The 24328-nt window shown below is 50.9% G+C and overlaps 12 protein-coding genes across 12 annotated transcripts; 6 read left to right on the top strand and 6 right to left on the bottom strand.

Moving 5' to 3' along the window:
* Positions 1–86: 86 nt before the first annotated feature.
* Positions 87–3717, bottom strand: N7458_009690 (uncharacterized protein; the record flags this gene model as incomplete). The annotated part of the gene is made up of 6 exons (XM_056913072.1): positions 87–327; positions 423–1177; positions 1854–3017; positions 3086–3421; positions 3488–3637; positions 3703–3717. 6 exons carry the CDS (start codon positions 3715–3717, stop codon positions 87–89), a joined length of 2661 nt encoding a protein of 886 aa, XP_056761921.1.
* A 1064-nt stretch (positions 3718–4781) lies between these two features.
* On the top strand, positions 4782–5054 carry N7458_009689 (uncharacterized protein; the record flags this gene model as incomplete). The annotated part of the gene is made up of 1 exon (XM_056913071.1): positions 4782–5054. One exon carries the CDS (start codon positions 4782–4784, stop codon positions 5052–5054), a length of 273 nt encoding a protein of 90 aa, XP_056761920.1.
* A 1112-nt stretch (positions 5055–6166) lies between these two features.
* N7458_009688 (uncharacterized protein) lies at positions 6167–7669 on the top strand (the record flags this gene model as incomplete). The annotated part of the gene is made up of 1 exon (XM_056913070.1): positions 6167–7669. One exon carries the CDS (start codon positions 6167–6169, stop codon positions 7667–7669), a length of 1503 nt encoding a protein of 500 aa, XP_056761919.1.
* Positions 7670–8720: 1051 nt separating this feature from the next.
* On the top strand, positions 8721–9597 carry N7458_009687 (uncharacterized protein; the record flags this gene model as incomplete). The annotated part of the gene is made up of 3 exons (XM_056913069.1): positions 8721–8968; positions 9076–9200; positions 9260–9597. The coding sequence occupies 3 exons, from the start codon at positions 8721–8723 to the stop codon at positions 9595–9597; spliced, it is 711 nt and encodes a 236-aa protein (XP_056761918.1).
* Positions 9598–9708: 111 nt separating this feature from the next.
* N7458_009686 (uncharacterized protein) lies at positions 9709–10616 on the bottom strand (the record flags this gene model as incomplete). The annotated part of the gene is made up of 2 exons (XM_056913068.1): positions 9709–10323; positions 10401–10616. 2 exons carry the CDS (start codon positions 10614–10616, stop codon positions 9709–9711), a joined length of 831 nt encoding a protein of 276 aa, XP_056761917.1.
* An 819-nt stretch (positions 10617–11435) lies between these two features.
* N7458_009685 (copper chaperone CCS1) lies at positions 11436–12394 on the bottom strand (the record flags this gene model as incomplete). The annotated part of the gene is made up of 4 exons (XM_056913067.1): positions 11436–11962; positions 12031–12165; positions 12240–12312; positions 12377–12394. 4 exons carry the CDS (start codon positions 12392–12394, stop codon positions 11436–11438), a joined length of 753 nt encoding a protein of 250 aa, XP_056761916.1.
* Positions 12395–12711: 317 nt separating this feature from the next.
* On the top strand, positions 12712–14191 carry N7458_009684 (CDC2/CDK family serine/threonine-protein kinase; the record flags this gene model as incomplete). The annotated part of the gene is made up of 2 exons (XM_056913066.1): positions 12712–13271; positions 13330–14191. The coding sequence occupies 2 exons, from the start codon at positions 12712–12714 to the stop codon at positions 14189–14191; spliced, it is 1422 nt and encodes a 473-aa protein (XP_056761915.1).
* A 1634-nt stretch (positions 14192–15825) lies between these two features.
* N7458_009683 (uncharacterized protein) lies at positions 15826–18059 on the bottom strand (the record flags this gene model as incomplete). Its single annotated transcript, XM_056913065.1, has 3 exons — positions 15826–16263; positions 16314–17892; positions 17947–18059. 3 exons carry the CDS (start codon positions 18057–18059, stop codon positions 15826–15828), a joined length of 2130 nt encoding a protein of 709 aa, XP_056761914.1.
* A 769-nt stretch (positions 18060–18828) lies between these two features.
* Positions 18829–19910, top strand: N7458_009682 (uncharacterized protein; the record flags this gene model as incomplete). Its single annotated transcript, XM_056913064.1, has 3 exons — positions 18829–19119; positions 19186–19593; positions 19650–19910. 3 exons carry the CDS (start codon positions 18829–18831, stop codon positions 19908–19910), a joined length of 960 nt encoding a protein of 319 aa, XP_056761913.1.
* Positions 19911–20323: 413 nt separating this feature from the next.
* N7458_009681 (class I SAM-dependent methyltransferase) lies at positions 20324–22017 on the top strand (the record flags this gene model as incomplete). Its single annotated transcript, XM_056913063.1, has 4 exons — positions 20324–20473; positions 20534–20791; positions 20859–21063; positions 21125–22017. The coding sequence occupies 4 exons, from the start codon at positions 20324–20326 to the stop codon at positions 22015–22017; spliced, it is 1506 nt and encodes a 501-aa protein (XP_056761912.1).
* Positions 22018–22345: 328 nt separating this feature from the next.
* N7458_009680 (uncharacterized protein) lies at positions 22346–23060 on the bottom strand (the record flags this gene model as incomplete). The annotated part of the gene is made up of 4 exons (XM_056913062.1): positions 22346–22461; positions 22516–22685; positions 22809–22899; positions 23012–23060. The coding sequence occupies 4 exons, from the start codon at positions 23058–23060 to the stop codon at positions 22346–22348; spliced, it is 426 nt and encodes a 141-aa protein (XP_056761911.1).
* A 751-nt stretch (positions 23061–23811) lies between these two features.
* Positions 23812–24300, bottom strand: N7458_009679 (phosphatase YCH1; the record flags this gene model as incomplete). Its single annotated transcript, XM_056913061.1, has 2 exons — positions 23812–24122; positions 24186–24300. 2 exons carry the CDS (start codon positions 24298–24300, stop codon positions 23812–23814), a joined length of 426 nt encoding a protein of 141 aa, XP_056761910.1.
* Positions 24301–24328: the final 28 nt, after the last annotated feature.

Genomic DNA, 24328 nt, shown 5'->3' with positions numbered 1-24328 from the left:
TCTACCATCACGAGCTCGCTAGCAGCAACAGAGAACCTCTTACAAAGACAGTCTAGTCTCTCCATCCTGACCTTGCAGAGCATCCCTCAAAACACCAAATCCCATACCACGAGCCACGTACACAGTCCAACCGTGCCCCAAAACACCGCTTGCGCCGTACTCCGTCGTTCCGTCGCGCGCTTAAGCTCCTTGTTACCACGGTCCACATTGCCCTGTGTCGTGTCCGCGTCGCTAACCAATTGTGAGATGTACTCCTCTTGCGTGGAGAGGTGTGAGACGAGGGTTTCTTGTAGAGAGGATATTTCCAGAAGAGACTTTTCGGCATTTCTAGAAGGGAGATTGTGTAGTTAGCGAGGAGTGTGGGAATAGATCGTAGCTAAAGCGTGGTGAAGAAGGGGAGTAAGAGAAGAGGGAGAACATACTGTACTTTCCCCAGGGTATCCTCATAATGCCTCAACATGGTATCATTCTCCTCGGCAAACAACTGCAATTGCTCCGGAGACAACTGCGCCTCGATACGCGCCGTCTCCGCCTCACTCAACACCGTCGCATCAGGCATCGGCACCGACGAACTCGACCCATCCACCGTCCTAGATGCAGATCCTCCAGAAACCGATACATCACCACCGCCCTTCGCAGCAGCACCACCACCACTCTTATACAAAACACTCTTCTCCTTCTCCCTAACCCTCTCAATCCTCTTCTCCACCATCCCCCTCTGCACACTCGCAACCCCCTCCAATCCCCTCCTCAAAAACCAAAGCACCCCCTCCCTCACACCCGCAATCGCCTTCGCCCGCTCCTCAGCCTCAATCTGCTCCCCCGACTTGCCCTGCTGCAGCGCGGACTCGTCGAGCGCGCTGCCGCCGCCGGCCCAGCGCCAGAGCAACGCGCCGGCGGCGGTGTGCCCGTATTTCTTGCGCAGGAGCGAGGCGGAGGTTTCTTGGCGGAGGGTTTCGGCGGTGGAGAGGTTTGTTATTGAGGTTGCGAGGTCGCGGAGGAGGAGGGCTGTTGAGGTATCGATTGCATCGCGTTCTGGGTCTGTGAGGGTTGTTTGTGAGTGGGGGTGGGAGTGGGAGTGGGAGTCTTTGGGTTGGCGGCGTGGGTGGGCTGTTGTGGTGAGGTAGGCGTGTCGGATTGAGTGGAGGTATTTTAGGAGGGAGGTGATGTGGGTGTTCTGTGCGGGCGTGTTAGTTCTTTTGTTCTAGCTTGTATGGGGGCAGTGGACTTGCGATGCGGTGGGCCTCCTTGAGGAACTCGTCTGCGACCTCGGTTGATGGGGTTCGGGATGTTGGGGGTGGAATGGAGCGTGCATGTTTGGTGGAGAGGATGGTGTTTAGTGTTGGTGTGAGGTCGGTCATGTTGGTAGATTGGAGAGGTGTGGCATGAGTGCTGGAGGGAGTTGAGGGAGGGACAGTGAGAGTGGAAGGTCGACGTGGTGGAGAAGGCGAAGGTGTCCAGCTTGGAAACTCCGCGGTGGGTCCCCGTCAACAGTCGTCACTGGTCCCTGCGATTGGCTGGTTCGGGTTTGGCCCTTGGACTATATCCGGCCCTTGTATTTACATCTAATTTTGCTATGTATGGCCAGCTTTCATTAAATACATTGCTGCTAATATCTACTAATCAGGTCACGTTGCGTAACTTCCATGCCAATCAAAGGGTATAATCAAAACCAAAAATGCTACAAATGCCCCCTGCCAGACACCTTGACGAAAACACAGAACAAGCTTCGATCAAACCAGACCAGACCAGATCAGATCATCGTTCGATCTTCCACCCAAACCTATAATAAGAATAGTCAGTATATCACCCTGAGGTGTAATAATTTATTACCCTCTCCAGGATAGACTCACCTCCATTTTCCCCATCTCACTCCCCTCCCTCCTCGCCACCTCCCTCGCACTAGCCAACAACAGATCCAAATCCTCCTGATCAACCATCGTAATCATATCCCCATCATCCTGCACCTTCATCCTCAACGGCCCCTGAAACCCAAACTTCTCCCGAATCTTCCCCTCAAACTCCGCAAACTCCACCGTTGGCCCAATCATGATATACCGAATATCATCCGGCGCATGCACCTTTGTCCGGAACCGCCGCACCTCCGGTCGTCGCGAGTTCGCTCGTCGTGAGAATTGCGCTGGTGACCGGGTACGCCATTGCTGGTGACTCTGTGCGGGCGAGGAACCCAGGCCGTGGGGACCGGGCGCGGCGCTGAGGAGTTCAAAGGAGCCGTCTTTGATAGGCTCGCCGTCGCAGACGTCGCTGCCGTATTCGTCTTCTTCGTCGATGAAGGCGGGTGGTTGGTGTCGGGCGCGGCCCCAGCCTGCGCTGGATAGGTTGGCGGGACTGGCGTAGGTGTGTGGGTCGAGCTGGCTGTATTCAAACTGCTCAGGGAATATGAAATTGGGAGTGGCGTTTGAGTTGGTGTCGCTCAGGTTTCTGCGGTGGCCGTGAGGCCACCCGCCACGACTAGGTTCACCGAAGCCGCGCATGTTTTGGTGTCGGGATACTGGGCCTCGGGGCTCGGATGCAGTTCGAGTAGTGCCAATGCGTGGCTTTTCTGCAGCTGGGACGGCCTCTTGTCCCGGTGCTCTACGGTCAAGACTGGCTCCTGTGCGTTCGAGGTCGAGCCGGGGTGGCCGGCCGATTCGGAGGGAGGATGAGCGGTGGTGGGAGGAGGAGCCTGCCACGGAGCCATTGCTTGTTGATCGGTCATCTGGCGGAGGTGTTGGAGGGAAGACATTTCGGTTAAGGGGAGGTTCTGATTGCTGACGAGTACGACTGGTTATGCCCTTATGGACGAGGTTTGTGGCTGCCCAGGAGACGCCTTCACGGTCTTCGAGTGCGCCTTTATCGATGATCATGGGTCGCCACTGGTGGTCTGCCCCGTGAGACCGATCTGATGCCGCGACCAGTCTTGCCTTGCCTAGGTAGTCCTTGGACTTGAGGTTTTTCACCTTGGCTGCATTGGGGCGATATAGCACGCCCACGGGGATTGAGAATACCGTGTATCCCTGCTAGAGTTAGCACAGTGTCTACAGCAAAGGCCAAAAAAAAAAGCCGAGAGAGTGGGATGCCATACGTCTGCGTTTTCACGAATGGCATCGTCAATCACGTCATGATCTGACGTGACTTTCTCCTTTGCCGCATAGGAGAGATCCTGCAAGCCGGGGACCATCTGCTGGAGGTAGACATAACATAGTCCACGGTTGAATAAGACTTCGCACGAATACAATCGGAACTTGAGGCCCAGCTGCTCATAGTCAATGGACGTATTCCCACGCAGATACAACAGCGTATCGTTGAAATTAGCCAATGCCTCTTCAAAGTCACCTAGGAGGAAGTTTGAGACACCCTGCTGGAAGTATGCAATTGCGAGGTACCGGTCAAATGCGACGGCTCGTTGGTAACACTCTACCTACATTGAATATTAGCCATTGATCTGAGGCGAATCTCATGGTTCTGAAGAATTGCCATCACATACTGCTTTGTCGTGTTCTCCGAGTGTTGCATAGATCACTCCGCAATTGAAGAGGATCTTGGAAGTATCCGCAATCAGATCAAAGTGCCGTAGAGATTCTTCAAACTCCTGATTGTCGTATGCGTCCAGGGCTTGCACCCATGTTTCTATCTCCTGTGATCCATGTTAGCGCTTCCACATCTGGAGAAATCATCATCTTCTACTGTCTTATCACTCACCTGCTTCAGCGACATCTCGCCCACATATAGATGTGCCTAGGAGTATACAGCCTGGGATTTGGATGAATGGATGAAGAGGAGGGAGCAATCCCAAGCAGCGCAAATACCCCTCTTCACCCACAGCGCCCAGAAGCGCCCAGAAGATCAGATAAGTAGCAAGAGAGATCCGGAATGGAATTTCCGTACACCGCTGATCAGCCGTGGGCGGGAAAGAAGCACGTCACGGCGTCTCCGGGGGAAACTCGTGCTGGAATCACTGATACTTATTATAGCGCCTTCTCCCCGTCGCCCGAGGATCCCGCCAATGTGATGAGCGGCCCTGAGCACCCAGACTATCGGCGATTGCCAAGACGAGGTGTAGAAATAGGAAGTAGGAACAGGGTCGGTTCCGTTGATGGACACAAGGTGCGGGGGGGGGACAGGAGGAGCCAACGGTGGGGCCAGGTTTCTGATTAGGTTGGTCGCAGTGGAGGTTATTGAGAAAGGAGATTATCTGTGATGCGGTAGAGATACGAGATGAGTGTGACTCGGAGGAATTGCTAGGAACAGGTGGTGATAGTCGAGATGCTTATGCTGATAGGGAGGTCGGGGTAGGACCTCTCACAGTTGAGGAGAGCGGCGGACTGTGGTTGGTGGGAGGGAAATGTGTGATGGATGGAGGTGAATGGATCAGATGGAACGAGATAGAATGAGATTCGTGCTCGAATCTCACGATCGCTTGCAAATGTATTTATAGAACCGGCTGGTGTCTCGATGGATTGAAATACTGGTGGCTGGCCTTTGGATCCCCGTAATCTGATTTGATCTAAATCACTCAGATCCTGCGATAGTCGATAGGAAAAGAAAAGAAAAGAAACGACCATGGGCTAACTTCCGATCACAGTGCGCTAGGCGCGGGGTTAGTATGTGATCCAACCCTGTGGATCACCAGGTGAGGGGGCTGATGGATAGGACAGACGGTGATGGGTGCTCAGGGGGAAAAGAAATCCAGGAGAAGAGAAAGAAAGCGGCACCAGAGTGGGAAGAGGAAATTGATCGAGAGAGTCCAGAACAAGCAACGAAAAGCAAGAGTGAAAAAGATGACGGGCGAGCATCTGCAGAAGACTGCACAGCGGGGCAGGGATTGGGCTGGGCATCCAAACCCCATCGATCACCATCGACGACTCCGGACTGCGTACTGTTTACGACTACGACTACGAACGACAACGACCCTGACTGGCAGCCCACTATCGGGTCGCGCGACCCTGGCGCTATCCCCCGCTAAGGCACAGAACCTGGACGACGACCAGGCCTGCTGCAAGCCCGAGGATTGGGAAGCGCCGAAGGGGAGGGGCGTGATGGGCCAAAAATAACTTGCGTTGCACCTGCAGCAAATATGCACGCCAGGTGAGCAATGAGCATGCTGGATGGCCTTGAAGCTGGGATTTCTTGCGCCCACCACGACTGTAACTGGCTGGTTAATTCGAAAGTCGCCAGAGGGAGAGCGTCTGTATGGCTGATAGTGATAGTCGTGCCCCTCGCCTAACGGGGTCGCGGACGGCATGCATCGAATGGACTGATGGGCCGAGAAGGGTGGCATTGGCATGGTGCTCTCTCCTGTTAGAGCTCTGGCCTTGGCAACCAACCGGCGGAGGAGAATTGTACCTGGCAACAATCCTCCGAGGATAGCGTCGGTTGATAGGTATCCTCATTTCCACTTGTATTCCCCCTGCCACATCGCGAAGTGCTTCGGTAGAGGATAGCCAGGCCGGATTGGCTACATCCAAGCGGACGACGGACAGTCTTCATCTCCGAACATGACTCGAGAAGAAAGAGACAATCGGACCCATCACCAAGGGACGACGGTTTGTGACACGCCGTGGATTAGCTCGACGAACGGGCCGCGGGCGGTTCCATGGATGACCCCCCTGCTCAGCCGTGCGGGGACCTCGATTGGGACCATATCGCATTGTTCGGTAGAAAGAAACATGATGAGATTAGGTAGAGGCCCAGTCAACGGCAGTTCGGCGAGTCATTCCACCACGAGCATGGGATCGGAATCGTTCCCTTGAACCTCATTGGTGTGGGCGATGGAGATACCCCCGCCACGGCGCTTGCAGTGCTTTATTTAGAGTCGAGGGAACCAGGGTCGGTGAGCGACGATATTTCGCAGCGGTACTGGGAAAGGCTGGCAGCTGAGGATGGAGGGGACAGGAGTTGTGTAGTTATTCGGTGATTGATGGGATTTGAAGGGTGAAGCTGGTTCAAAGAGACCCCGTGACTTGGTGATGATCTCCAGCTATACATCTGTAGACAATATATATCTATTACATAGTACATCGTTTGGTTTATCTGGATTCAGAGTGAGTCACGGCTTTCCAGTGCCAAATACGAGAAAAATGCGGGCCGGTGCAATTCGCTTAGGTTTATAGAGACAACCATTTCAAATGACGATAAGCATGAGACTCGATTGAATCAACGTGCCATGGCCAATCGTTTCATTCTGCCCTCTTCTCCTGTAGTCCGATGCCAAGATCGATTTGACCTTCTTGGCTCAGATGAGGAGGAAGTGCCTTTCTGGGACCTTCTCACCGCGATCTTGACCAGTAAATCGGAACCCATCCGTGATGTTACGTCGTTCATTGATGCGCTGGAGACCATTGCTATCTCGCTGAGAGGGTCTCTGCAAAATGGGAATCATAATACACTTCGCGAGTTCATGACTCTGTATCTGAAAGATGAAGCCCAACACGATCAGTTCTTTGCAAGAACTTGGCCATTTCTCGTGGGCCTGGCCCTGGCGATGCCTACACTGTTTCCCGATGGAACGTTACCATGTATCTCACCAGCAGGGAATGATACTAAAACGATGAAAGCTACTTTCTCACGACGACAAATTGCATGTCTGGTAGTCCATCAATTCCTTTGCTCGATGCCCTCACATCCATGGGATACCGAGTCGTTCGTCGATTTGAGGCCCTGGTTTTCCCAATCAAACACGTCCCATGTAGGCGCTGTCCATGCATACCTGACCGCACTGTTCACATACTTTGAGCATCTTCAAAAACCGGCAGAACGCTATAAGTCTCGGATGGATTTGTCCACGGATGAGTGGCCCATTATATTTGAAATTCGATCGATTGGGAATAATGAGGCAGATCGACTCCTCGAGAAGGTCTCTTCGCGGACTCACCTTTCCTCGACATCCATCGAGATATGCCATTTGCCGGAATCCCAAATTGTACCCGCCTTTCTTGGCCTTCCTCGCGGAGGATGTGTGATTTCAGCCAACAAATGCTTTGGGTACGGCCCAACAGGCACACAAGAAGAGTTGCATGTCGGCATTTCTCCAGAATCATACCCTGCCGTCCTCCTAGCCCGCCCACTATCCGATCACCAGGTCCTGATCTGCCAGGGCGCAGAGCCGATGGTCTCAATAAAAGGCTATGGTCGAGATGCCAAATTGGATCAAGTTCTGCCTTCCTCAAACCTCGCTCCAGAAGACTTCCGCCAATGGAAAGATAGGACAATGCTTTTCATGGACGCGTTGGAAATGGACATCTTTGGTGCAGAAAGCAGTTTTTCCATTCCAGATATCGACCCTCCTACACGACTATCTAGGGAAATGATTTCAAAGGCATACAATGCGTTTCGTAGCGACGGCAAAGCATACAGCCATATTGTGACTGGTCTCTGGGGCTGCCGAACTTTCGGCGGAAACAAGTACGTCAAGTGCCTCCTGCAATGGTGTGCTGCGAGCTTAGCTCAGGTGCCTGTTCTGAAGTTTGTATTCGCTGGCTCTGATCAAGAGGCATTTGCAAAGGAGTTTACACTGTTTGCGACTAGGGTGAGGCAAGCGAAGGTCACAGTGAAGCAGATCTTTGAAGCATTGGCGGTGTTGAAAGATTGTGGCTACGAGGTTGGCGCAGATAGTGTTTTTGACTATATGGCGGGTCAACTTAGTATTGAGTGGTATGGAAAATATTAGAACGGGTTAAGATCTAAAGTCAAATGATACCGCCATGCTCAAAGTGCTTGCCAGATCTGTACTCGGTGGGGTTGAACTACCCAAGGATCAGTGTGACATCAATATGTTATCGACCTTACAACCTATACGTATCCACCATCGGCAAAAGAGTGATTTTCCTGCACTATCTCATCAGCCCTTTATTCAACTTGTCAGATCGTCGATCAATAACTACAAGAATCATGAGCTCGAGTAAACCTGCTACACGCAGCCCTCTTTCGGAAAGACGCCTTCAGTGGCGCTTGTTTAATAGTTGATCAAGCTGGAACATGAGCATATCTTTCATTCGAGAAAATGGTATTGCCCAAAATGAGCAATTTCAGAGCTTTATCAGAGAAGCAGCTGGAGAACTAGGGCGGACCTCTCTATGCTAGTAGAGTAAGCCTTGAAGCTGTTCGCCAGCGGATGTGAGATGATCGTGTAGAGAGTTGTGGTAGTGATCAATCATTGTTCGAGAGATAGTAGGCTGGGTACTACTTGCGTCGAGACCAGACAGAGCTTACCAGCATTTAGCATCAGGGTCTATTGGAGAGATCAGATCTCGCTACGATACATTGAAATTCTGCAATATATTGTACCCTAAGTGGGATACATATTTCAATATATATTTTCTCCTACTCTCGGAAACCGTTCCGTGCCATCGGGTAAGTGGGTCTCTAATCGATATATGGAGAAGATAAAAAGACAAGAGAGAAGTTAGTAAATATGGACTAGAGATACTAAGCAACTAAACAAGATTCAGTCATCAGAAGCTACTGTACCTGCCCATTCGAGTCACGTGCTAATCTGCATCCCCAGAGTCTCTCATTCAAAGGAACAGCCATCAGCGGTCAGCGGGAGGCGATCTGATCCCAGACGCCAAACCGGACCAGGGATTAGTTCGCCTCCCCCTCATTCACACCGCAAAGCACCAGCACCACGCGATGGGCAACCCCCATATTCACACCGACGGGCGCGCACTATCGAACCTTCTCATAATATCAAAATAGGAGCCCCCGCTCCATCGCCTGCAATGGCGGAAATCTACGACACCGACCGGTTCGCGCAACTGTATTATCCTTCAAATACAGCGGACCTCCTCCAGCTCGGCCTTGCGGCTAGATTCATAGCCAGCTTATTCGAGGCCCACCGGATCACGTATGCCTTTATTGGAGGGTGGGCGGTGTATCTAAGAGGGGGTCGGCGGAGGACGCAAGATATTGATATCACCGTTGCTACGACGATGGACCATTTGAAACAGATTCTGACCGCGTCATCCCGGTACTTGCTTAACACCACCTTTTTCTTCTCTCGCGTTATCTATTATTCCCTAGATGATGGCTTTTTTTCTGTCCTATTTCTTGCTTTGTTTAACCGGTTTCCCCTAGAATACATTTCCCTCTCACCCACGGCCGGACATCCGTCCAAGTCTTCATCGACACGGGACGGAGCGTGGATGGCGAGTTCCCTCACGTCCCGGACTTGGCGGTCAGCATGGATATAGTGATCAGTGGTAAGTCTGACACTGTCCTTTCGTCGGCAAGAAGACAATAACACGTTGTTAATTTCTAGGGCCATCCTTAGGACACTTGGGGACGCCGGAGGATCTACAATCCTCGCGCGAACCCATTAACCCACATAGACCCACGCCTTTGGGATCACCGGTGTTGGTGTTGGGTCTGGTTTTTCAAATATATGCCAAGTTAGACGCGTTCTTTCGGCGAGGCGAACAGGGGAGTAAAGACTTTTTGGATCTGGAATTCTTGCTCACGCAATATGCGGCGCAGATCCCCACGTTTCGGGATTATTATGATTTGGAGCAACGGAGGTATTTTTGGAATCAATATGCGGAGGCGTATTTGGCGTTTCCTGATCAGGTTGAGAATATGAGACTACTATTAGGCGTCTGACGGGATACCTGCACTATATCCGGCTCTTGATTCAAATTGAGAAAACAAATTCATCGTCAATAGATATGATTACTTCATTTGGTTCATTTACTTCATTATATAAAAAGTTTCTTAACATGACATGCGTTTCTGGGTCCATGGGTCTGGCGAGCCTTTGAGGCGAAAGCGGGTGTCGAAGAGATGGTCTGGAGTCGTCCAGCCCAGTCTGCCCTTCTTACTGCGAACCCTCGACTCCCATTTTTCTCGTTTGTTGATTGTTTGCGTGGGGAAATAATGGACAAAAAGCCATCCTTTCCCTTGAGCCGCCTGATTGACAACTTTATTCATTCGAGTTGTCCATTCCAGGTCGTTGGTTCCATCTAGATCAAGATGCCTGTGTCCCCATTCTTCGGAGACATTTGACCCGTCGATGCAGTCACAAAGTGATACATCATCATTCATGTCTAGATAGCTTTGCATTAAATTTGGTAGTGTTGGATATGGCAAGCCACTTGGACTGCGTTGTAATTGGAAGGGACCGGACGGGATATGAGCGTCGTGAGCGGGCATAAGAACAAAGTAGAAATGAATGCCCCTCCCTTTGAATCGGTGGTAGGTGTGGCTTAGCGAGAAAGGATATGAAGTCGAATGTGGAGGTACAGGGTGAATCTTGTCGGATAAAAGTTCAGAGGAAAGAAGAGCAGCAGCTTCTGTGACTTTCGTGTCGGGGACGCAGAGATCCCATTCCTAGCAACAGTCGTTTTGTCAGCTGCGGGAGCCAAAGAAAACCGTTGAAGCACAAGCAAAAAAAAAAAAAAACATACATCTCGGACGCGGCCAGCGCCATAGAAGATCAGCGCTGAAACGCCCACAATACAGCATTCGATGCCATGCTCCTCGAGAAACCGAATGATGGTCAGAATCTCGAGGGTGCCATGGCCTCCGCACGAGGGGACCTCGTCTGGAGAGTAGGTGGCGGGGTCGGCTACGGGCAAGGACGGTGACACTGGAGGGTTGATATGAATGTTGGAAGCTAGCATTGCGAGTGCACTAGATGGGAGACAGAAACCCGTCTAACGACTGGGAAAAGAGGTCGTCTTCAAGTCGCGGGGAACCCAAATGCTGCGGCTCCACGTGATCGCCTTAGTCACTAAATCACTTAGTTAAATCTAGACCCGAGGCTATCCTGCAGGTTGTTTCTTTCTTTTTTTTTTTCTTCACGGCCACAAACGACTGGGGGGGATAACCTTAACCAGAGATCGACTCGTTCCATCTGATACCTCACACTAATAGGCCTTCGGTGTGATACAAACGGGCCAGACAAGTACCACTTTTGCGAGCTGAGAGGGGAACACGTTCAACGAGGCCCCACTGGGAGAGCTTGATTCGCCCGGTTACCAACGGTTCTGATGATTCACATCAGCTCCAGGCATCCAGGACCGTCGAGAGGTGGCTGCTAAATCAGGTTTCCTGCATATGATATAGCCTACTAATACTCCAGCGTTGGTGGTCGGTCGACCGGGATTTTGGATGTATAGATTTTCTTACTGAAAGTATTTTCTCAACCTGGCCATACTGAGGAACAGATAACCAGCGACCTTTGCCACGTCAATATGCATCCAGGCAGTTTGAAGCGACCAGCCCCGCTTATCCAGCACGTATATGCTTGGCCGGACACGAGTATATTCTCCTAGGTCGACTATCTTTCCCTGATTTGTATAATGGGTATGCAAAGTAACTATGTATCACATCTCTCGTAAGTCATCAGCCCCCAGCCCACGACCGACTTCCCCCACACTCTCCCCCGCAACCTGAGCCAATCTGAAGCCCACGCCTTTTGCGGTGCATATGGCCAAAGCTTAAGCCATTCCCTGGCTGACCTGCTCCTGTCGCTCCTGCCAGACATTCTTGCCAGAGCACGAGCAGACCATCTTATCATTATCCCACACGCCAGCACTGCGCGCAATAACTCCAACCAGGGTGTTCTCATCCTCGCGCTTAAACGGTCCCTCCTTGTTCTTCGAAACGACCATACTCCGTCCAATCAATTCCCAGATAGAAACGGGTTGGTCGAGGAACACATTGCCGCGGCCCTTGTTATCAACATCGACGGTGCCGAAGATCCCTCGTGGCTCCTTCTCGGCCGCGGTAGTGTCTGAGCCCAGGACCTTATTCTTCAACGATTCCCAGATACCACCTGTTGATTCAGCACCCCGAGAGATATCACCAGCCTCGCGGACAGTGGCGTAGTATTGACCCGGCGAAAGACCATTGATTGTTAAGTCGACAAGAGTCATATTGGGGGAGACCTGGACCATACGGGCCAGGCCACGAATCTTATTGGCGACGGAGGTGGAGTGCGTCTCGAGGATACAGACAGCGGAGCCTGGTGAGATAAACCAACAATCAGTAAGTGTAGTATAGACGCAAGCAGGAGATCAACCCAGTGCGTACTGTTTGTGGTGCCACTGCCGCGCAGAATCGCATCCCGGCCGGTGTTCTGGATTGCAGCCACGATCGAACTTGGTGGGGCGGTGCCTTCGATGAAGACAAGCTGATCCTTTAGATTGGCTTCAACCTTGTTGATACCTGCATATATGGGAATAACGTGTAAGAACGAAGCTTGAGAGGTATGATTCGATCGCGTGGAGGGGAGATCGTACCATCGAGCTTGGACACGGAGGCGGAGACGTCCTTTACGCAGCTCTCGCAGGTCATAGGGACCGAGAAGGTCGTCTAAAGCCATCACTCAATCAGTATGCAGTCGCCATCAAAATTTAGCTGTATCAGGGAGACCGACCTGGAAGGGCTCAATCATGGTGGCGGCAGTAGTTCCGACGCGGGGGATTGATTTGCAGGTGATCAAGATTGTATGGTCGTAGAGTCCGGTATGTGAGTTGGGTGGTAGACAGTATGAAGAGGAAAGAAAAGGAAAGGTCCAAATAATCCAAGTAATTACACTGGAAAATCCAAGAGCCGGTACGCGGCGGCGGGGGGTCCGATTTGGATTTCAAATCGGAGCTGTTCTTCGGCCCGCCTTGTCCCCAGAGACAGGAAACGTCATTCCGAGCCACCTTCTCCTTCCGCACACCTTGCTCCCCTTCCCGCGCCCCAACCCGACGCTGCGAGGTAATCATGTCAACCGCGAAATCGCGCTGGGCAGACGATGACCCAGAGACAGAAGCAATCGTTGCCCAGCGCAAGCGCGAGAAGGAAGAGAAGCGTCGCGCCAAGGCGGAAAAACAACGCCAGCTCGAGGAGGCCAGCAAAGCTCAAGCTGCCACAGAAACAACCGATGCTGACCAAGGGGTCAATGGGGAGTCAGGTCCACCAAAGAAGCGAAGGAGATTGTCGAATGATCCTGACGCGCCCTCGGTGGATGATGAGGTCCGGACGAGTGAGGAGACGAAAAAGCAGTCAAGCTTGCTGAGATTCCCTGTTGGCGAATGGGGACCCTGCAGGCATGTTGACAACTTTGAGCGGCTGAATCACATCGAGGAAGGCTCTTACGGATGGGTTTCGAGGGCCAGGGATATTACCACGGGCGAGATTGTCGCGCTGAAGAAATTGAAGATTGAGAACTCGCCGGACGGTTTCCCAGTGACGGGATTGAGGGAGATCCAAACGCTTTTGGAGGCGCGACACCAGAATGTTGTCTATCTCCGGGAGGTGGTCATGGGTAATAAGATGGATGAGTGAGTCTACTACGCCAGGCCTGCGTAAGGATCTACGCTAACCAACTCATTTACATAGTGTGTTCTTGGTGATGGACTTCCTTGAACACGACCTTAAAACTCTCCTTGACGAAATGCGCGAACCATTCCTCCCATCTGAGATCAAGACTCTACTCCTACAGGTCGTGGGTGGCCTTGAGTTCCTACACTCGCAATGGATCATGCACCGCGACCTGAAAACCTCCAACCTCCTCATGAACAACCGGGGCGAGATCAAGATTGCCGACTTTGGTATGGCACGGTACTACGGTGACCCACCACCCAAGTTGACACAGCTCGTCGTGACTCTTTGGTATCGATCGCCCGAGCTACTGCTGGGCGCGGACAAATATGGCACGGAAATCGACATGTGGAGCATTGGCTGCATCTTCGGCGAGCTTCTCACCAAGGAGCCCCTGCTTCAAGGCAAGAACGAAGTTGACCAGGTCTCCAAGATTTTCGCCTTGACGGGGCCTCCCAATCAGCAAATCTGGCCAGGCTTTCGATCTCTGCCCAATGCAAAATCTCTACGTCTCCCTTCGACATCGGTAACGCCAGCTGGAAATCCGCCCTTGCTGCCTCGTTCCCGATTCCCCTATCTCACAAATGCAGGCTTGAATCTGCTGTCTATGCTATTAGCGCTGAACCCAGCTTCCCGTCCAACTGCACAGCAGTGCCTAGCACATCCATATTTCCGGGAAGACCCCCGTCCCAAACCGAAAGAGATGTTCCCAACCTTCCCCTCCAAGGCTGGCATGGAGAAGCGCAGGCGCCACCATACACCCGAGGCCCCTAAGCGTGGTCAAGATGCACCTGAGCTGGATTTTGCAGGTGTCTTTGGTGGGGCGCCTGGGGGTGATACGGGTGAGACTGGTGCTGGCTTTTCTCTTCGTCTCGGATGAAAGAGTTTATAGATTCAGAGAGTTGTGAGTTTTTGAGCTACAAGCTTACGAAGCCAAATTATCTCTCGTGGCCCTCCAACTCGGCCATGCGGCAGAATGGAACGTATGCCACCAGAACACATCTGCACCACCCGCATCCATGTCCGGTGCATGAAAAGTATGTACATAACGGACAGACCATCTCCACAAGTGTTTGGGAGACTGGCGCTCTTTAGACCAGGTCATGGCACCTCGCTCTTTTCACGGCCTTTGGGAGAGTGGACAGTAAGGTGACGGATCCCTCTTTTGTCAAGCATCCAAGGTCTAAGGGCGTGTCCTTGCCATCTACCACAAACTACAATGGTAAGACTATCTGGGTATAATTAGACATTTCACAAAAATCAAATTCGTGGTACTCGAGTACAGTCAGCACCATCCCTTCCCAAGTGAAATATCCTGAGAGTAACATCCCTCTTCCGGAATAACCCAACATCTTGCAAAGCTCAAATGTCCCATTGTTAAACACCAAATCCCGTAACTTGGGTTATCTGATCATGACCACTCTTCTTAAGCTCCCCGCCCCCAAACCTGGACTCAATAGTCATTGGGTCTAGAGCCGCATTCAGGCAAGAGAACTTGGGGAGGCGACTACGCTTGTACTTTTCTGGAAATAGTGCCCAATGCATAGGCGTGTTTAGCTTCGCGCACGTCAGACCAGCCGCGGACTAACACGCGGTTGCCAAGGTACTATTTGGCCTTTTTGGGATGATAGGATATGATGATAAGGCGGTCCTGTCCCTACGTCTATGCGAGTGCCAACAACAGCTGGCGCCTCGAATCTTGGAGGTACCCTTGTAGGTAGTTCAATGGACGCATTTATCCTGGTGATGCTCTTAGCGACCCGATATCTTTTGGTATGGGTACTTGTCAGGACAGTAATAGATGGAGCACCATTAACAGATTCGATATAGTTCCGTCAGAGAATCACTGGGGACCCACAGGGTGTAATTATGCATGATGTCGAATTATCAAAGTAGATAGACGTAAGAGAAATATAAGCCTCTGTTCTCGGCCATCTCAGCTCTTTACCCGAGTAATATTTTAGCATTTGCCGAGACTGACTGCTCGTATTGTGCGCTTTGTGAGCCTCATCACTAGCCTCACACAAAACGCCAGCCGTAATTTCGAAACCGACTTGATAGACATTAGTAAGGATTGAAATAGGAACCTATTCATTGTTGACTGTCCTATCTATGGCCTTTGAACCTCATCAGGAATAGGATCATAGGGCACGACTGCTTAAGAATAACATATTGAATTCGATTTCATAAATGGAGAGTTTGCTCCGAACTCCTGCTGTCTCCCTCTTCGGGGAAATATTAAAGATACAACAGTAAAAATGTAGAACGTCGGTATGTGAAAACCCAGGAACCTTAGTTCCAACACAGAAGGACCTCCAGCACCGGCAAGAAACGAAAGACATCAAGATCATGATAATTCATAGCAGTCGTAAATCATTTGGCATTGTTTCCTTCACACCTGGGCTCGAGAGCTTGAGGTAGCATCTTCAGTCGGCTCGTTGTCCTCTTGCTCCTCGTTTCTCTGGGGATCTGGCCGGAAAGACCGACGCATGGTGTTGGTGAGAGTCTCTCGAGTTAGGCGTAGTCTGTTGGGGGGGCACGATAACCACTAGGGCCATGGTAGCCAGGTCTGGTAGCAGAGAGGCACTGTACTTTGACTGGCAGATCACCACGGTCTGGGTAATAGCTGCTGTGCTTGCCGTCTGCCATGTAGTACTCATCTCTATGGGTGGTTCTGAAGAGGACTTCCTCATCGATAGGAGAGTCAAGTGGTGACCACGGAGTAGAGGAGATGGAGGTGGGTGAAGTGTAATTGGTAGAATTGGCCACACTGCTGTCCCTGGTGTAGATGGTGAAGTCCGAGTCATCACACTGAGAGTCGGCAGAACCCCAGAGGCCAGGAGGTCGGAAAAAGGGCCGAGCATGAACGGGACTCTGTTGATCCTCGGATGAGCCTCGAAGGATCTCACGGCGGCTCACTTGGGTAGTGGATGTTCTCGAGGTAGGTTCCTGCTACAGCTGTCAGTTCACGTTCAACATGCGTTTTCTGCATATATGGTCACATTTCTCTCAGAGATGTGGATGCCAAATGAGTTGCGGCGTCTATCAGAATCCTCCTCGCCAGAACGAGCAGGCTGGGCACCTGTGTGTCGAGTGTAGTCATCCATGGTGTAGGGCAAGGTGACGGAATCTTGCACAGAGTAGACCCGTACGACACGGGGATGGGGGAGCGATGGAGAAGGAATCAAGGTGTTCGTTTTCCGGTAACTGTTGAAGATGCTGGGAATTCCCGAGGCAAAACGGGTGTCTACACTCCAGGGTAATTCCGCTTGACGGTGTTGTTGACCGTCTAGATTGTGCTGAGAAGAGGCGGTGGTAGTTGTCGTAGTGGCAAGCGAAGGCAGGTGCGCAGACGTCGAAGTGTTCTCGTTCTCAAATCCGGGGAATCCGGGGTAAAGCGTTGGGCTTCCTTCAGTCTCTCTGATCCACTGCTCCAGCAGTTCGTGGTACAATCCGGGGAAAGCAATCTTAACGTCGGCCGAACACTTTCTCGACTCCGAGACTGGAGACACACTGCCCTCAGATTCCAGTGAATCATCACCGAGCAACACTCTCTCTTGTGTGACGAACGACCCTCGCTTGCTGACAATAGATCTTCCTCGTTGGGGTGTTTCTGAATCTGCGATACTCGGAGTGCTGTAATCTGGCAATGACTCCTTAGAGCCATTGTGCTTATGCTCCATCTCCAGAGATGGAAAGTTTCGCGTCTCGCTCAGTCGTCTCAGCCCTGCAATCTTCTTGCACACAGACTTTTCATTGTCCACACAAATCAAAAGATGTCTATCCCGCACTGAAGCCACATCCTGATTGTCACACAGCGGAGTTGTTCCACCTAATTCCTCATCGTCTGCGGAGCTGGAAGACAATCTCCCTGCTGTGGGCCGATCTTCTGAGGCGACAGAGGGGGTCAAATAATCAGCATTGTTCTTCCGTATCTCTTCGACGTTCTCGATAACCGGTGGATCTTGTTTGGTACTCTTCTCGTTCGTTGGAAGATGAGACGTCACAGTGGTGTCCTGGTATCGTTCGTGTACGGGTGATTCATCGGTAATTGGACTCACAGTTTCGTCGGAGGGTGGTCGTAAATCACCAACCAGGTCACTTGAACTCGTTATAGGCTGCGGCGCAGACATGGTATTCTTCAGTGGTGGACAGGAGAGAACCTTTGCAATGATATGCAAATCGGTATCATCCAGGGTCCGTTTTTGAGCTCGGCGATTCCGATATAGAGCAGTCCCAAAACTGAGATCTTCCTGGGTAGTGCTCGAGATATCGGACAACCCATGACTACTTCGTTCAGTATGGGCATGCTTTGGAAGGGGCTCAAGAGGCTCGCTGCCCCGACGAGATGATCGATGGAACAGGCTGGCCAATAATCCAGACTTTGCCTTGTGTAAAGATTTTCGTGGGAGCGTGCGGGACTCCTGTGGCTGCCGCTGAGAGTCTGAAGTAGTTGTCCGAGACCCAGAGCGACGGAAGATTTGTCCTATGCGTGTATTGTGCCGGGGATCTTCTGGATCAAAAACTGGATAGTGCACTTTCTCCAAACAGGCTGGTTGTTCTTCTCGAGGACCGATGATACTGCACTTCCCACTTAGTGAGACAGTCCTTAGGGTTGATGATTTCTAAACTGACCTTTCTCGTTTTGCCGATGAACGGAATGGCAATGACATCGAAATTGCGCTACTGCGACGCGCCAAGTGCTCAGAGAGCAGTTCATCGGTTGTCCGTGCCTTTGCTGAACTCATTTTGGTCGAGCAATGCAACCATAAGGCTGGTGAGTAAATTGACTGGAGCGTAACAGATAACTATGCGGAATAGTCCGTACGGTGAAATGATATGGTAGAAGCTTGAGAAATGGAGGATTTGCAGTAAATACAAAGAAGAACGCGCTATACCGCCCTGCGAAACACGAAGCCATACGCGTCTGTCCAGGTTTCCTAAAATGGCAAGAACGCCTCTATACTGGGACGCAACTGTGATGTACACACGGAATCTAGAGATCAGCAAAACAGTCCAACCAGATACACTTTCTTGTTTTCTTCTCTTAGTGGTCTTTTGATGTATATTGAATCATCTTTCTGAATAGCTTTGATAGTATCTCATGTCTTAGTTCAACTAGTAACCGATTCTGTGAAATGAATTTGAGGTTTTTGTACTCTAACTAGGAAATCGGGTAAAGACGCGTCTGCAGGAATCTTATTTGCATGGCACTGATTAATTAATAATATTTCCAAATATCAAAATACATTTCTGTTGAAAGCGTGAACTATTTTCCAGGTATCCTCAGATCATGGGCAAGTCATAGATCACATCACGGATAGCAAATGCGGGAAGTTAACTGGCAGGTGCTGATCACAGACCCACTTGGCTGAGCTTCTTTTCTCCGTTCTCATTCTCCCTTGTCTGCTTCATTATCTTTTTAGGACCCCCCGCCATTCCCATCATGCTCTTCTAAGCCGGTCTTCTTGTGTCACATAACTTTCTCTTGTCTTTCAGTTCCAACTTTCCTCCAACATGGCGAAGAAGCAGCAACAGCCCTCCCAGCAGACTGCGGTCTCTTTCGACGCGATCATTCAATCCGGTAATCACTGCTTGCCTCCCAATGCCTTCCCTACCCCAGATCTAACCTATCCTTCGCGAAATCTAGATCGCCGAAAGAAGCAGAATGAACAACTAGCAAGTCAGCTTCTTGGCAAGAAAAGAAATGAGAAGGGCCGCCGAGCAAGCGCGCCAGGCCCCGGCGCGATCAACAGGATGCCAACCTCGAAGCCGGGGAGCTTGGCCAGTCGCATCGCAGTTCCGAAGGTATATCTGACTCTATCTCAACTATCAGATTTTACGCGATTCCTGATGTCCTTTCTCCTTCTCTAGCGATCCGCATCGGTCTCCGCCCGTCCTAACCAGACCAACAAGGTCACCAAGGCCAAACCAACCCCTGCCACAGCCCCATCTACACGAAAATCAACGAAACCCACAACTCAGCGTCGCACCAATATTGAGCGACTTCAGACTGCTCTTGATTCTGGCAATGCCCAAGCTACAGTTCGGCCAGCTCGTGCCGGTATGACCATCAAGGGTGCTTCCGGGCCCTTTGTGGTGATTGGAGCCAATTTTGCCCCTGGAACAACTGCTGCCGATATTCAGTCTGCAATTGAGCCAATCTCGGGCCCAATGCTGACCTGCCGTGTCACCTCGCACCACCCTACCGTTACCGCAGAATTTGCATTCTCGGAGAAGTGGTGCGCTGAGAACGCGGTCGCCAACTTCCACAACCAAAGGGTAAGCACTCGATATGATTCCGATAGTCTATGAGGGCACTCTGACACAAACTACAGGCCGACGGAAGACTCTTGTCCATTAAACTACAGCCAGCCGGAACCCATGTAAGCACCCCGAGCGGCTCTTACAACGACCTTCGAGAGCAAGCAGATCGCGAACGACGGAATCGGCGCGCAGAACCGGTTCTTCAGGATGGCCGGTTTGGATTCGATGGAACAGGTGGCAATCTCAACTCGGAGACTGGTCTATACAGTGACGAGATGATGCTGGATGCCCCGCAGCAGAAGACCCAAGATCGGCGGAGACAACGACGGTGATTACTTGCTGGCGCATTTTGAACAGACAAAGGAGCAAAGATCACCTCGCATGCGCCGCCTATGGACGGAAGATATGTGGGAATGCGGCCCTGATGTAAAATTCTTGTTTCTTCCGATTTCCGGATGTATCCAATTCTCATGACATGTATGATTATCAAGTAATTGATCGAGACTCGGGGAATCCCGACGCTCTTCACTAAACACGGCTGATGGTGGTGTTGATAAGGATAAGATCACGTGTAGCGGAGCTGGTGCGGAGATTGGCAGATTTAGAGACGAGGAACACAATCCTGTTATACCTCCCAGCAGCCAATTGCGGCTATTTGATGCAGGTCTTGAGCTTTGAAGGATTTACCTCAAAGCGAGTCACTTAGCAGATCTCTGGCGGTCTTTGAATCCAGACATCTCCCGATATGAACGCTGCGGCGCGGCGCGCGGCGTTGCATGGCCTGCGGAGGTCTCACACCTCGATTTGCTCAACATCCTTGCGCCGATGGAATTCTACATTCGCGGACAGACAATGGTCTACACCATTAGCGCGCACACTGGCCAGTGCGATGAAGGTATGTCTACCTCCACAAAGCCAATCGGGGCCCGTCGCTGACTATTCTGGGCGTCTTTAGGTTACCGGACCCATTCCCATCGCCGCATTTATGCGCCAAGTGTTGACCTCGCCCGAAGGTGGCTACTATACATCCCGTGAAGACGTGTTTGGAAAGCACGGTGATTTTGTCACCTCGCCGGAGATTTCTCAAGTGTTCGGTGAGCTGATTGGTATCTGGGCGATTGCGGAGTGGATGGCACAGGGGCGGAAGCGGAGTGGTGTTCAGTTGATGGAGGTTGGACCGGGCAAGGGAACTCTCATGGATGATATGCTACGGGTGAGTGTTTATTACCGGATCCAGGACTTGAAGTTTCACGGACTAACGTGCTGTGATCCTTGGACAGACGTTTCGCAACTTCAAGACCTTCACCTCGAGCATTGAGGCGATCTACCTCGTTGAGGCGAGTGGTACATTGAGAGAGGTGCAAAAGCGACTTCTCTGTGGCGAGGACGCTGTTATGGAAGAGACCGATATTGGCCACCGGAGTACCTGCAAATACTTTGATGTACCCATTATCTGGGTGGAGGATATCCGTCTGTTGCCGCATGGTAAGTTACGCAATATCATTAACCGCTAGGATCAACACTGACACCCCTCGGTCAATTGTAGAGGAAGGCAAGACCCCCTTCATATTTGCACATGAATTCTTTGACGCGCTCCCTATTCACGCATTCGAGTCCGTCCCTCCGGCACCGGAGAACGAAGTACCACAGGAAGTCCAGGAGATCATGACTCCTACGGGTCCTCAAAAACTCCACAAGCCGCTCAAGGTGGCAAACACCCCACAATGGCGCGAGCTCCTAGTCACCTTGAACCCGAAAGCCGTCGAAGAAAACATTGAAGGCGAGCCCGAATTCAAACTAACCAAGGCCAAGGCCTCCACGCCTTCTTCCCTCGTCATCCCCGAGATCTCCGAGCGCTACCGCAAACTCAAGTCCCAACCCGGGTCTACCATTGAAGTTAGCCCCGAAAGCCGGATCTACGCAGCTGATTTTGCACGCCGCATCGGTGGTGATACCACTTCTGCAAAGGCTTCGAAGAATAATTCTGCTCCTGAAGGACCCAAGAAAACGACGCCTTCCGGTGCAGCCCTAATCATGGATTATGGCACTATGTCGACCATCCCGATCAACTCCCTGCGTGGAATTCAGCACCATAAGAAGGTTGCTCCGCTCTCGTCTCCTGGGCAGGTCGATGTCAGTGCAGACGTCGATTTTACTGCATTGGCCGAGGCTGCTATTGAGGGCAGTGACGGCGTGGAGGTTCATGGACCCGTTGAGCAGGGCGATTTCCTTCAGGCGCTGGGTATTGAAGAGCGTATGCGCCAATTGCTGAAGGGTGTTGGTGATGAGAAGCGCAAGAAGACTTTGGAGACTGGGTGGAAACGCCTGGTTGAGAAGTCAGGTGGGTCTATGGGACAGATCTATAAGGTGTTGACTATTATTCCGGAGAACGGTGGCCGTAGACGACCTGTTGGGTTTGGCGGCGGTGTTCAGATGTAGACATCGGGTGCGATACAACTTGACTCGTCTGCAATGTGTAATATCACTTGTACATTATTCGAAAAAAACTCTTGTCATACGGTTGAAGTCTTTCTTCAGATCAACCATATGTCAACGCGATATCATTCTCATGACAGCCAATACATCCAAGTAATTTCCCCCACGGTTAGACCTGGTGATATGCCTTCAAGCAAACGGAACTATTCAGTTGTTATCAGTGGAATGATCGGTTTACAAAAAAAGATGTATCGTGTGATTTTATATTGGTCTTACTGCCCCAATCCATCGAGACTGTGGTCCAGGTCAATGTAATCAAGGTTCAGGCCGATCAACAAAGCGCAACAAGAACAACTTGATAAATCATCAGTACTGCCACGTCGAAACCAACCCTCGCATTATCTGAAGGACCTTTGCGAGGATCTGGGAATGACCCTTGAAGGCAGTCTGAAAGTCATTTAGTGGATTGGATAAATTGCATCACATTCAAGGAACACTTACTTTTCGCAACACCATCCTTAGAGTCGAATTGCTTGAAGATCAATACCTCGTCACGGGTTTGTTTATCCAAGAAGTAGAGTTTATAATCTGGATTGAAGTATAGAAATAGATTCTCGCCCAAGTATCCCGGCCAGATAAGGTCTAATTCTACCATGTCATCCGGCTGGACGCTACGTGCGTCACAGAGAGCGAGTGGCCAGTCACGGAGAGACTGTGATAAAGGTCTCTACACACTGTTAGAGTTAGATCACTTATTCGACCTTGAAAGCCTCCTCGCTTACAAGTTCACCTACTTCACAATTTGAAACCGTCGATTGCGAATATTGTCAACTTCATCTGGTAACTTTCGTTCCACGCGCTTGAATGACCCTTCCTCGGAAGCATCTATAAATTTTCAGATCAGCCGTTTTGTGACCTATTTTCTCCGGATACGTATTTCTACTGATATGGATTGCTGTCAATGGCTTCTCGCGCCCATCAAGTAGCTCAGACTGACCTCCAGTCTCGATGAAATCATGCGGTCGCTCGCGCACCGTGTGCTGCATTTGCGCTCCCAAGAGGCTTTTCAAATAACTCTCCATTTCTGAGTGATAGATATCGCGTATTAGTTGAGTATTGTTGAAATCCGAATCAAGCAATTTGGTTGTATGTTTATGCAACCCAAATCCATGCACATCGAGCTTGAAGCAGTCTTTGTAGCCTCGGATATATGTAAAGGGAACGTTCTGATAGACATCGTGAACAAGGTTTGTTAAGATGGAATCGCAGTGCCGGTCTTTCGAAAGAAGCATGAAATAGGGCTTCTCTTCAAGATAGAGCTTTAGATCACTGAGAAACGTAAACCATCGGTGGATGCTGAGATTCCCGCAACTTGAACAGAGTCAGGATGAAAAGCATCTGCGGGCCTATTGATATTGAAGGATTGAGAATCATTGTATACAAGGCGCAGAATGAATCATGCTCAAGCTATCTTCCGCATGAGCGTGGTACCCTGTTGTATCTAGTCTCCCCTGAAGCAAACTATATTCCATTGTACATGGATATAACATTTCGGTAACCTCACAATGAATTTATCAGATTATTATATCCCAGGTCAGCCGTATAGACTTGAAAGAATGCTGTATTATATACCGAAGCCGAGAACAAGAGGCAGAACTACAAGTCAAATGTTTGTATCTATATGGTATCTATCAAGTCCATTCATATCTCATAAACAATGCAAGCATGCATAACAAGGCACCTCCATACCTTGCTTTCATTGAAATCAAATCGCATCAGCCACTCAGCGATTGAAAATCAGTACTCGCGCCAAATATCCGCAACATAAGCCTCCGTCAGCCGCTCATCGTTACCATACTTCTCCTGCCACTGCACGAAACCGCCTTCCAAAACATAAACTTCCTGCTTCTTGCTCTCTTCCTCGCCCAAAGTACGCTCGCGCTCACGAGCATAGCGCAGGGCCGCGGACGGACCGCGCTGCTGGCTGAGGGCGCAGTGGAAGACAACCTTCTCCACGTCCTTCAGGGTGCGGAGAAGCTCTGGCAGGCGGACGTCAAGGCTGGAAGTAGGGACCCAAGTTGAAGACTTAATGTGTCCGCCAATGTGATCTGGATAAATGCATCAGTCAGGGCGTTGACATAGCTATAGCTTTTATCAGTTTCTGAGAATACCTGAGTCCCGAACATCGATAACAGCTAGTTTGCCGGATGTAGTGCCGGAGAGAAGGAGTGCGGATAGAGCGTCGCGGCTCATGCGCGGTAGTGTTGCAATGGAAATAGACGACATGTTCGCAGATGCTGTCAGAGTTCCAAGA

This window comes from Penicillium daleae (assembly GCF_028827525.1).
Source record: "Penicillium daleae strain IBT 16125 chromosome Unknown utg000008l_segment0_segment0, whole genome shotgun sequence".
Classification (NCBI taxonomy): domain Eukaryota; kingdom Fungi; phylum Ascomycota; class Eurotiomycetes; order Eurotiales; family Aspergillaceae; genus Penicillium; species Penicillium daleae.
This window is presented reverse-complemented; position numbering and strand designations above follow the sequence as displayed.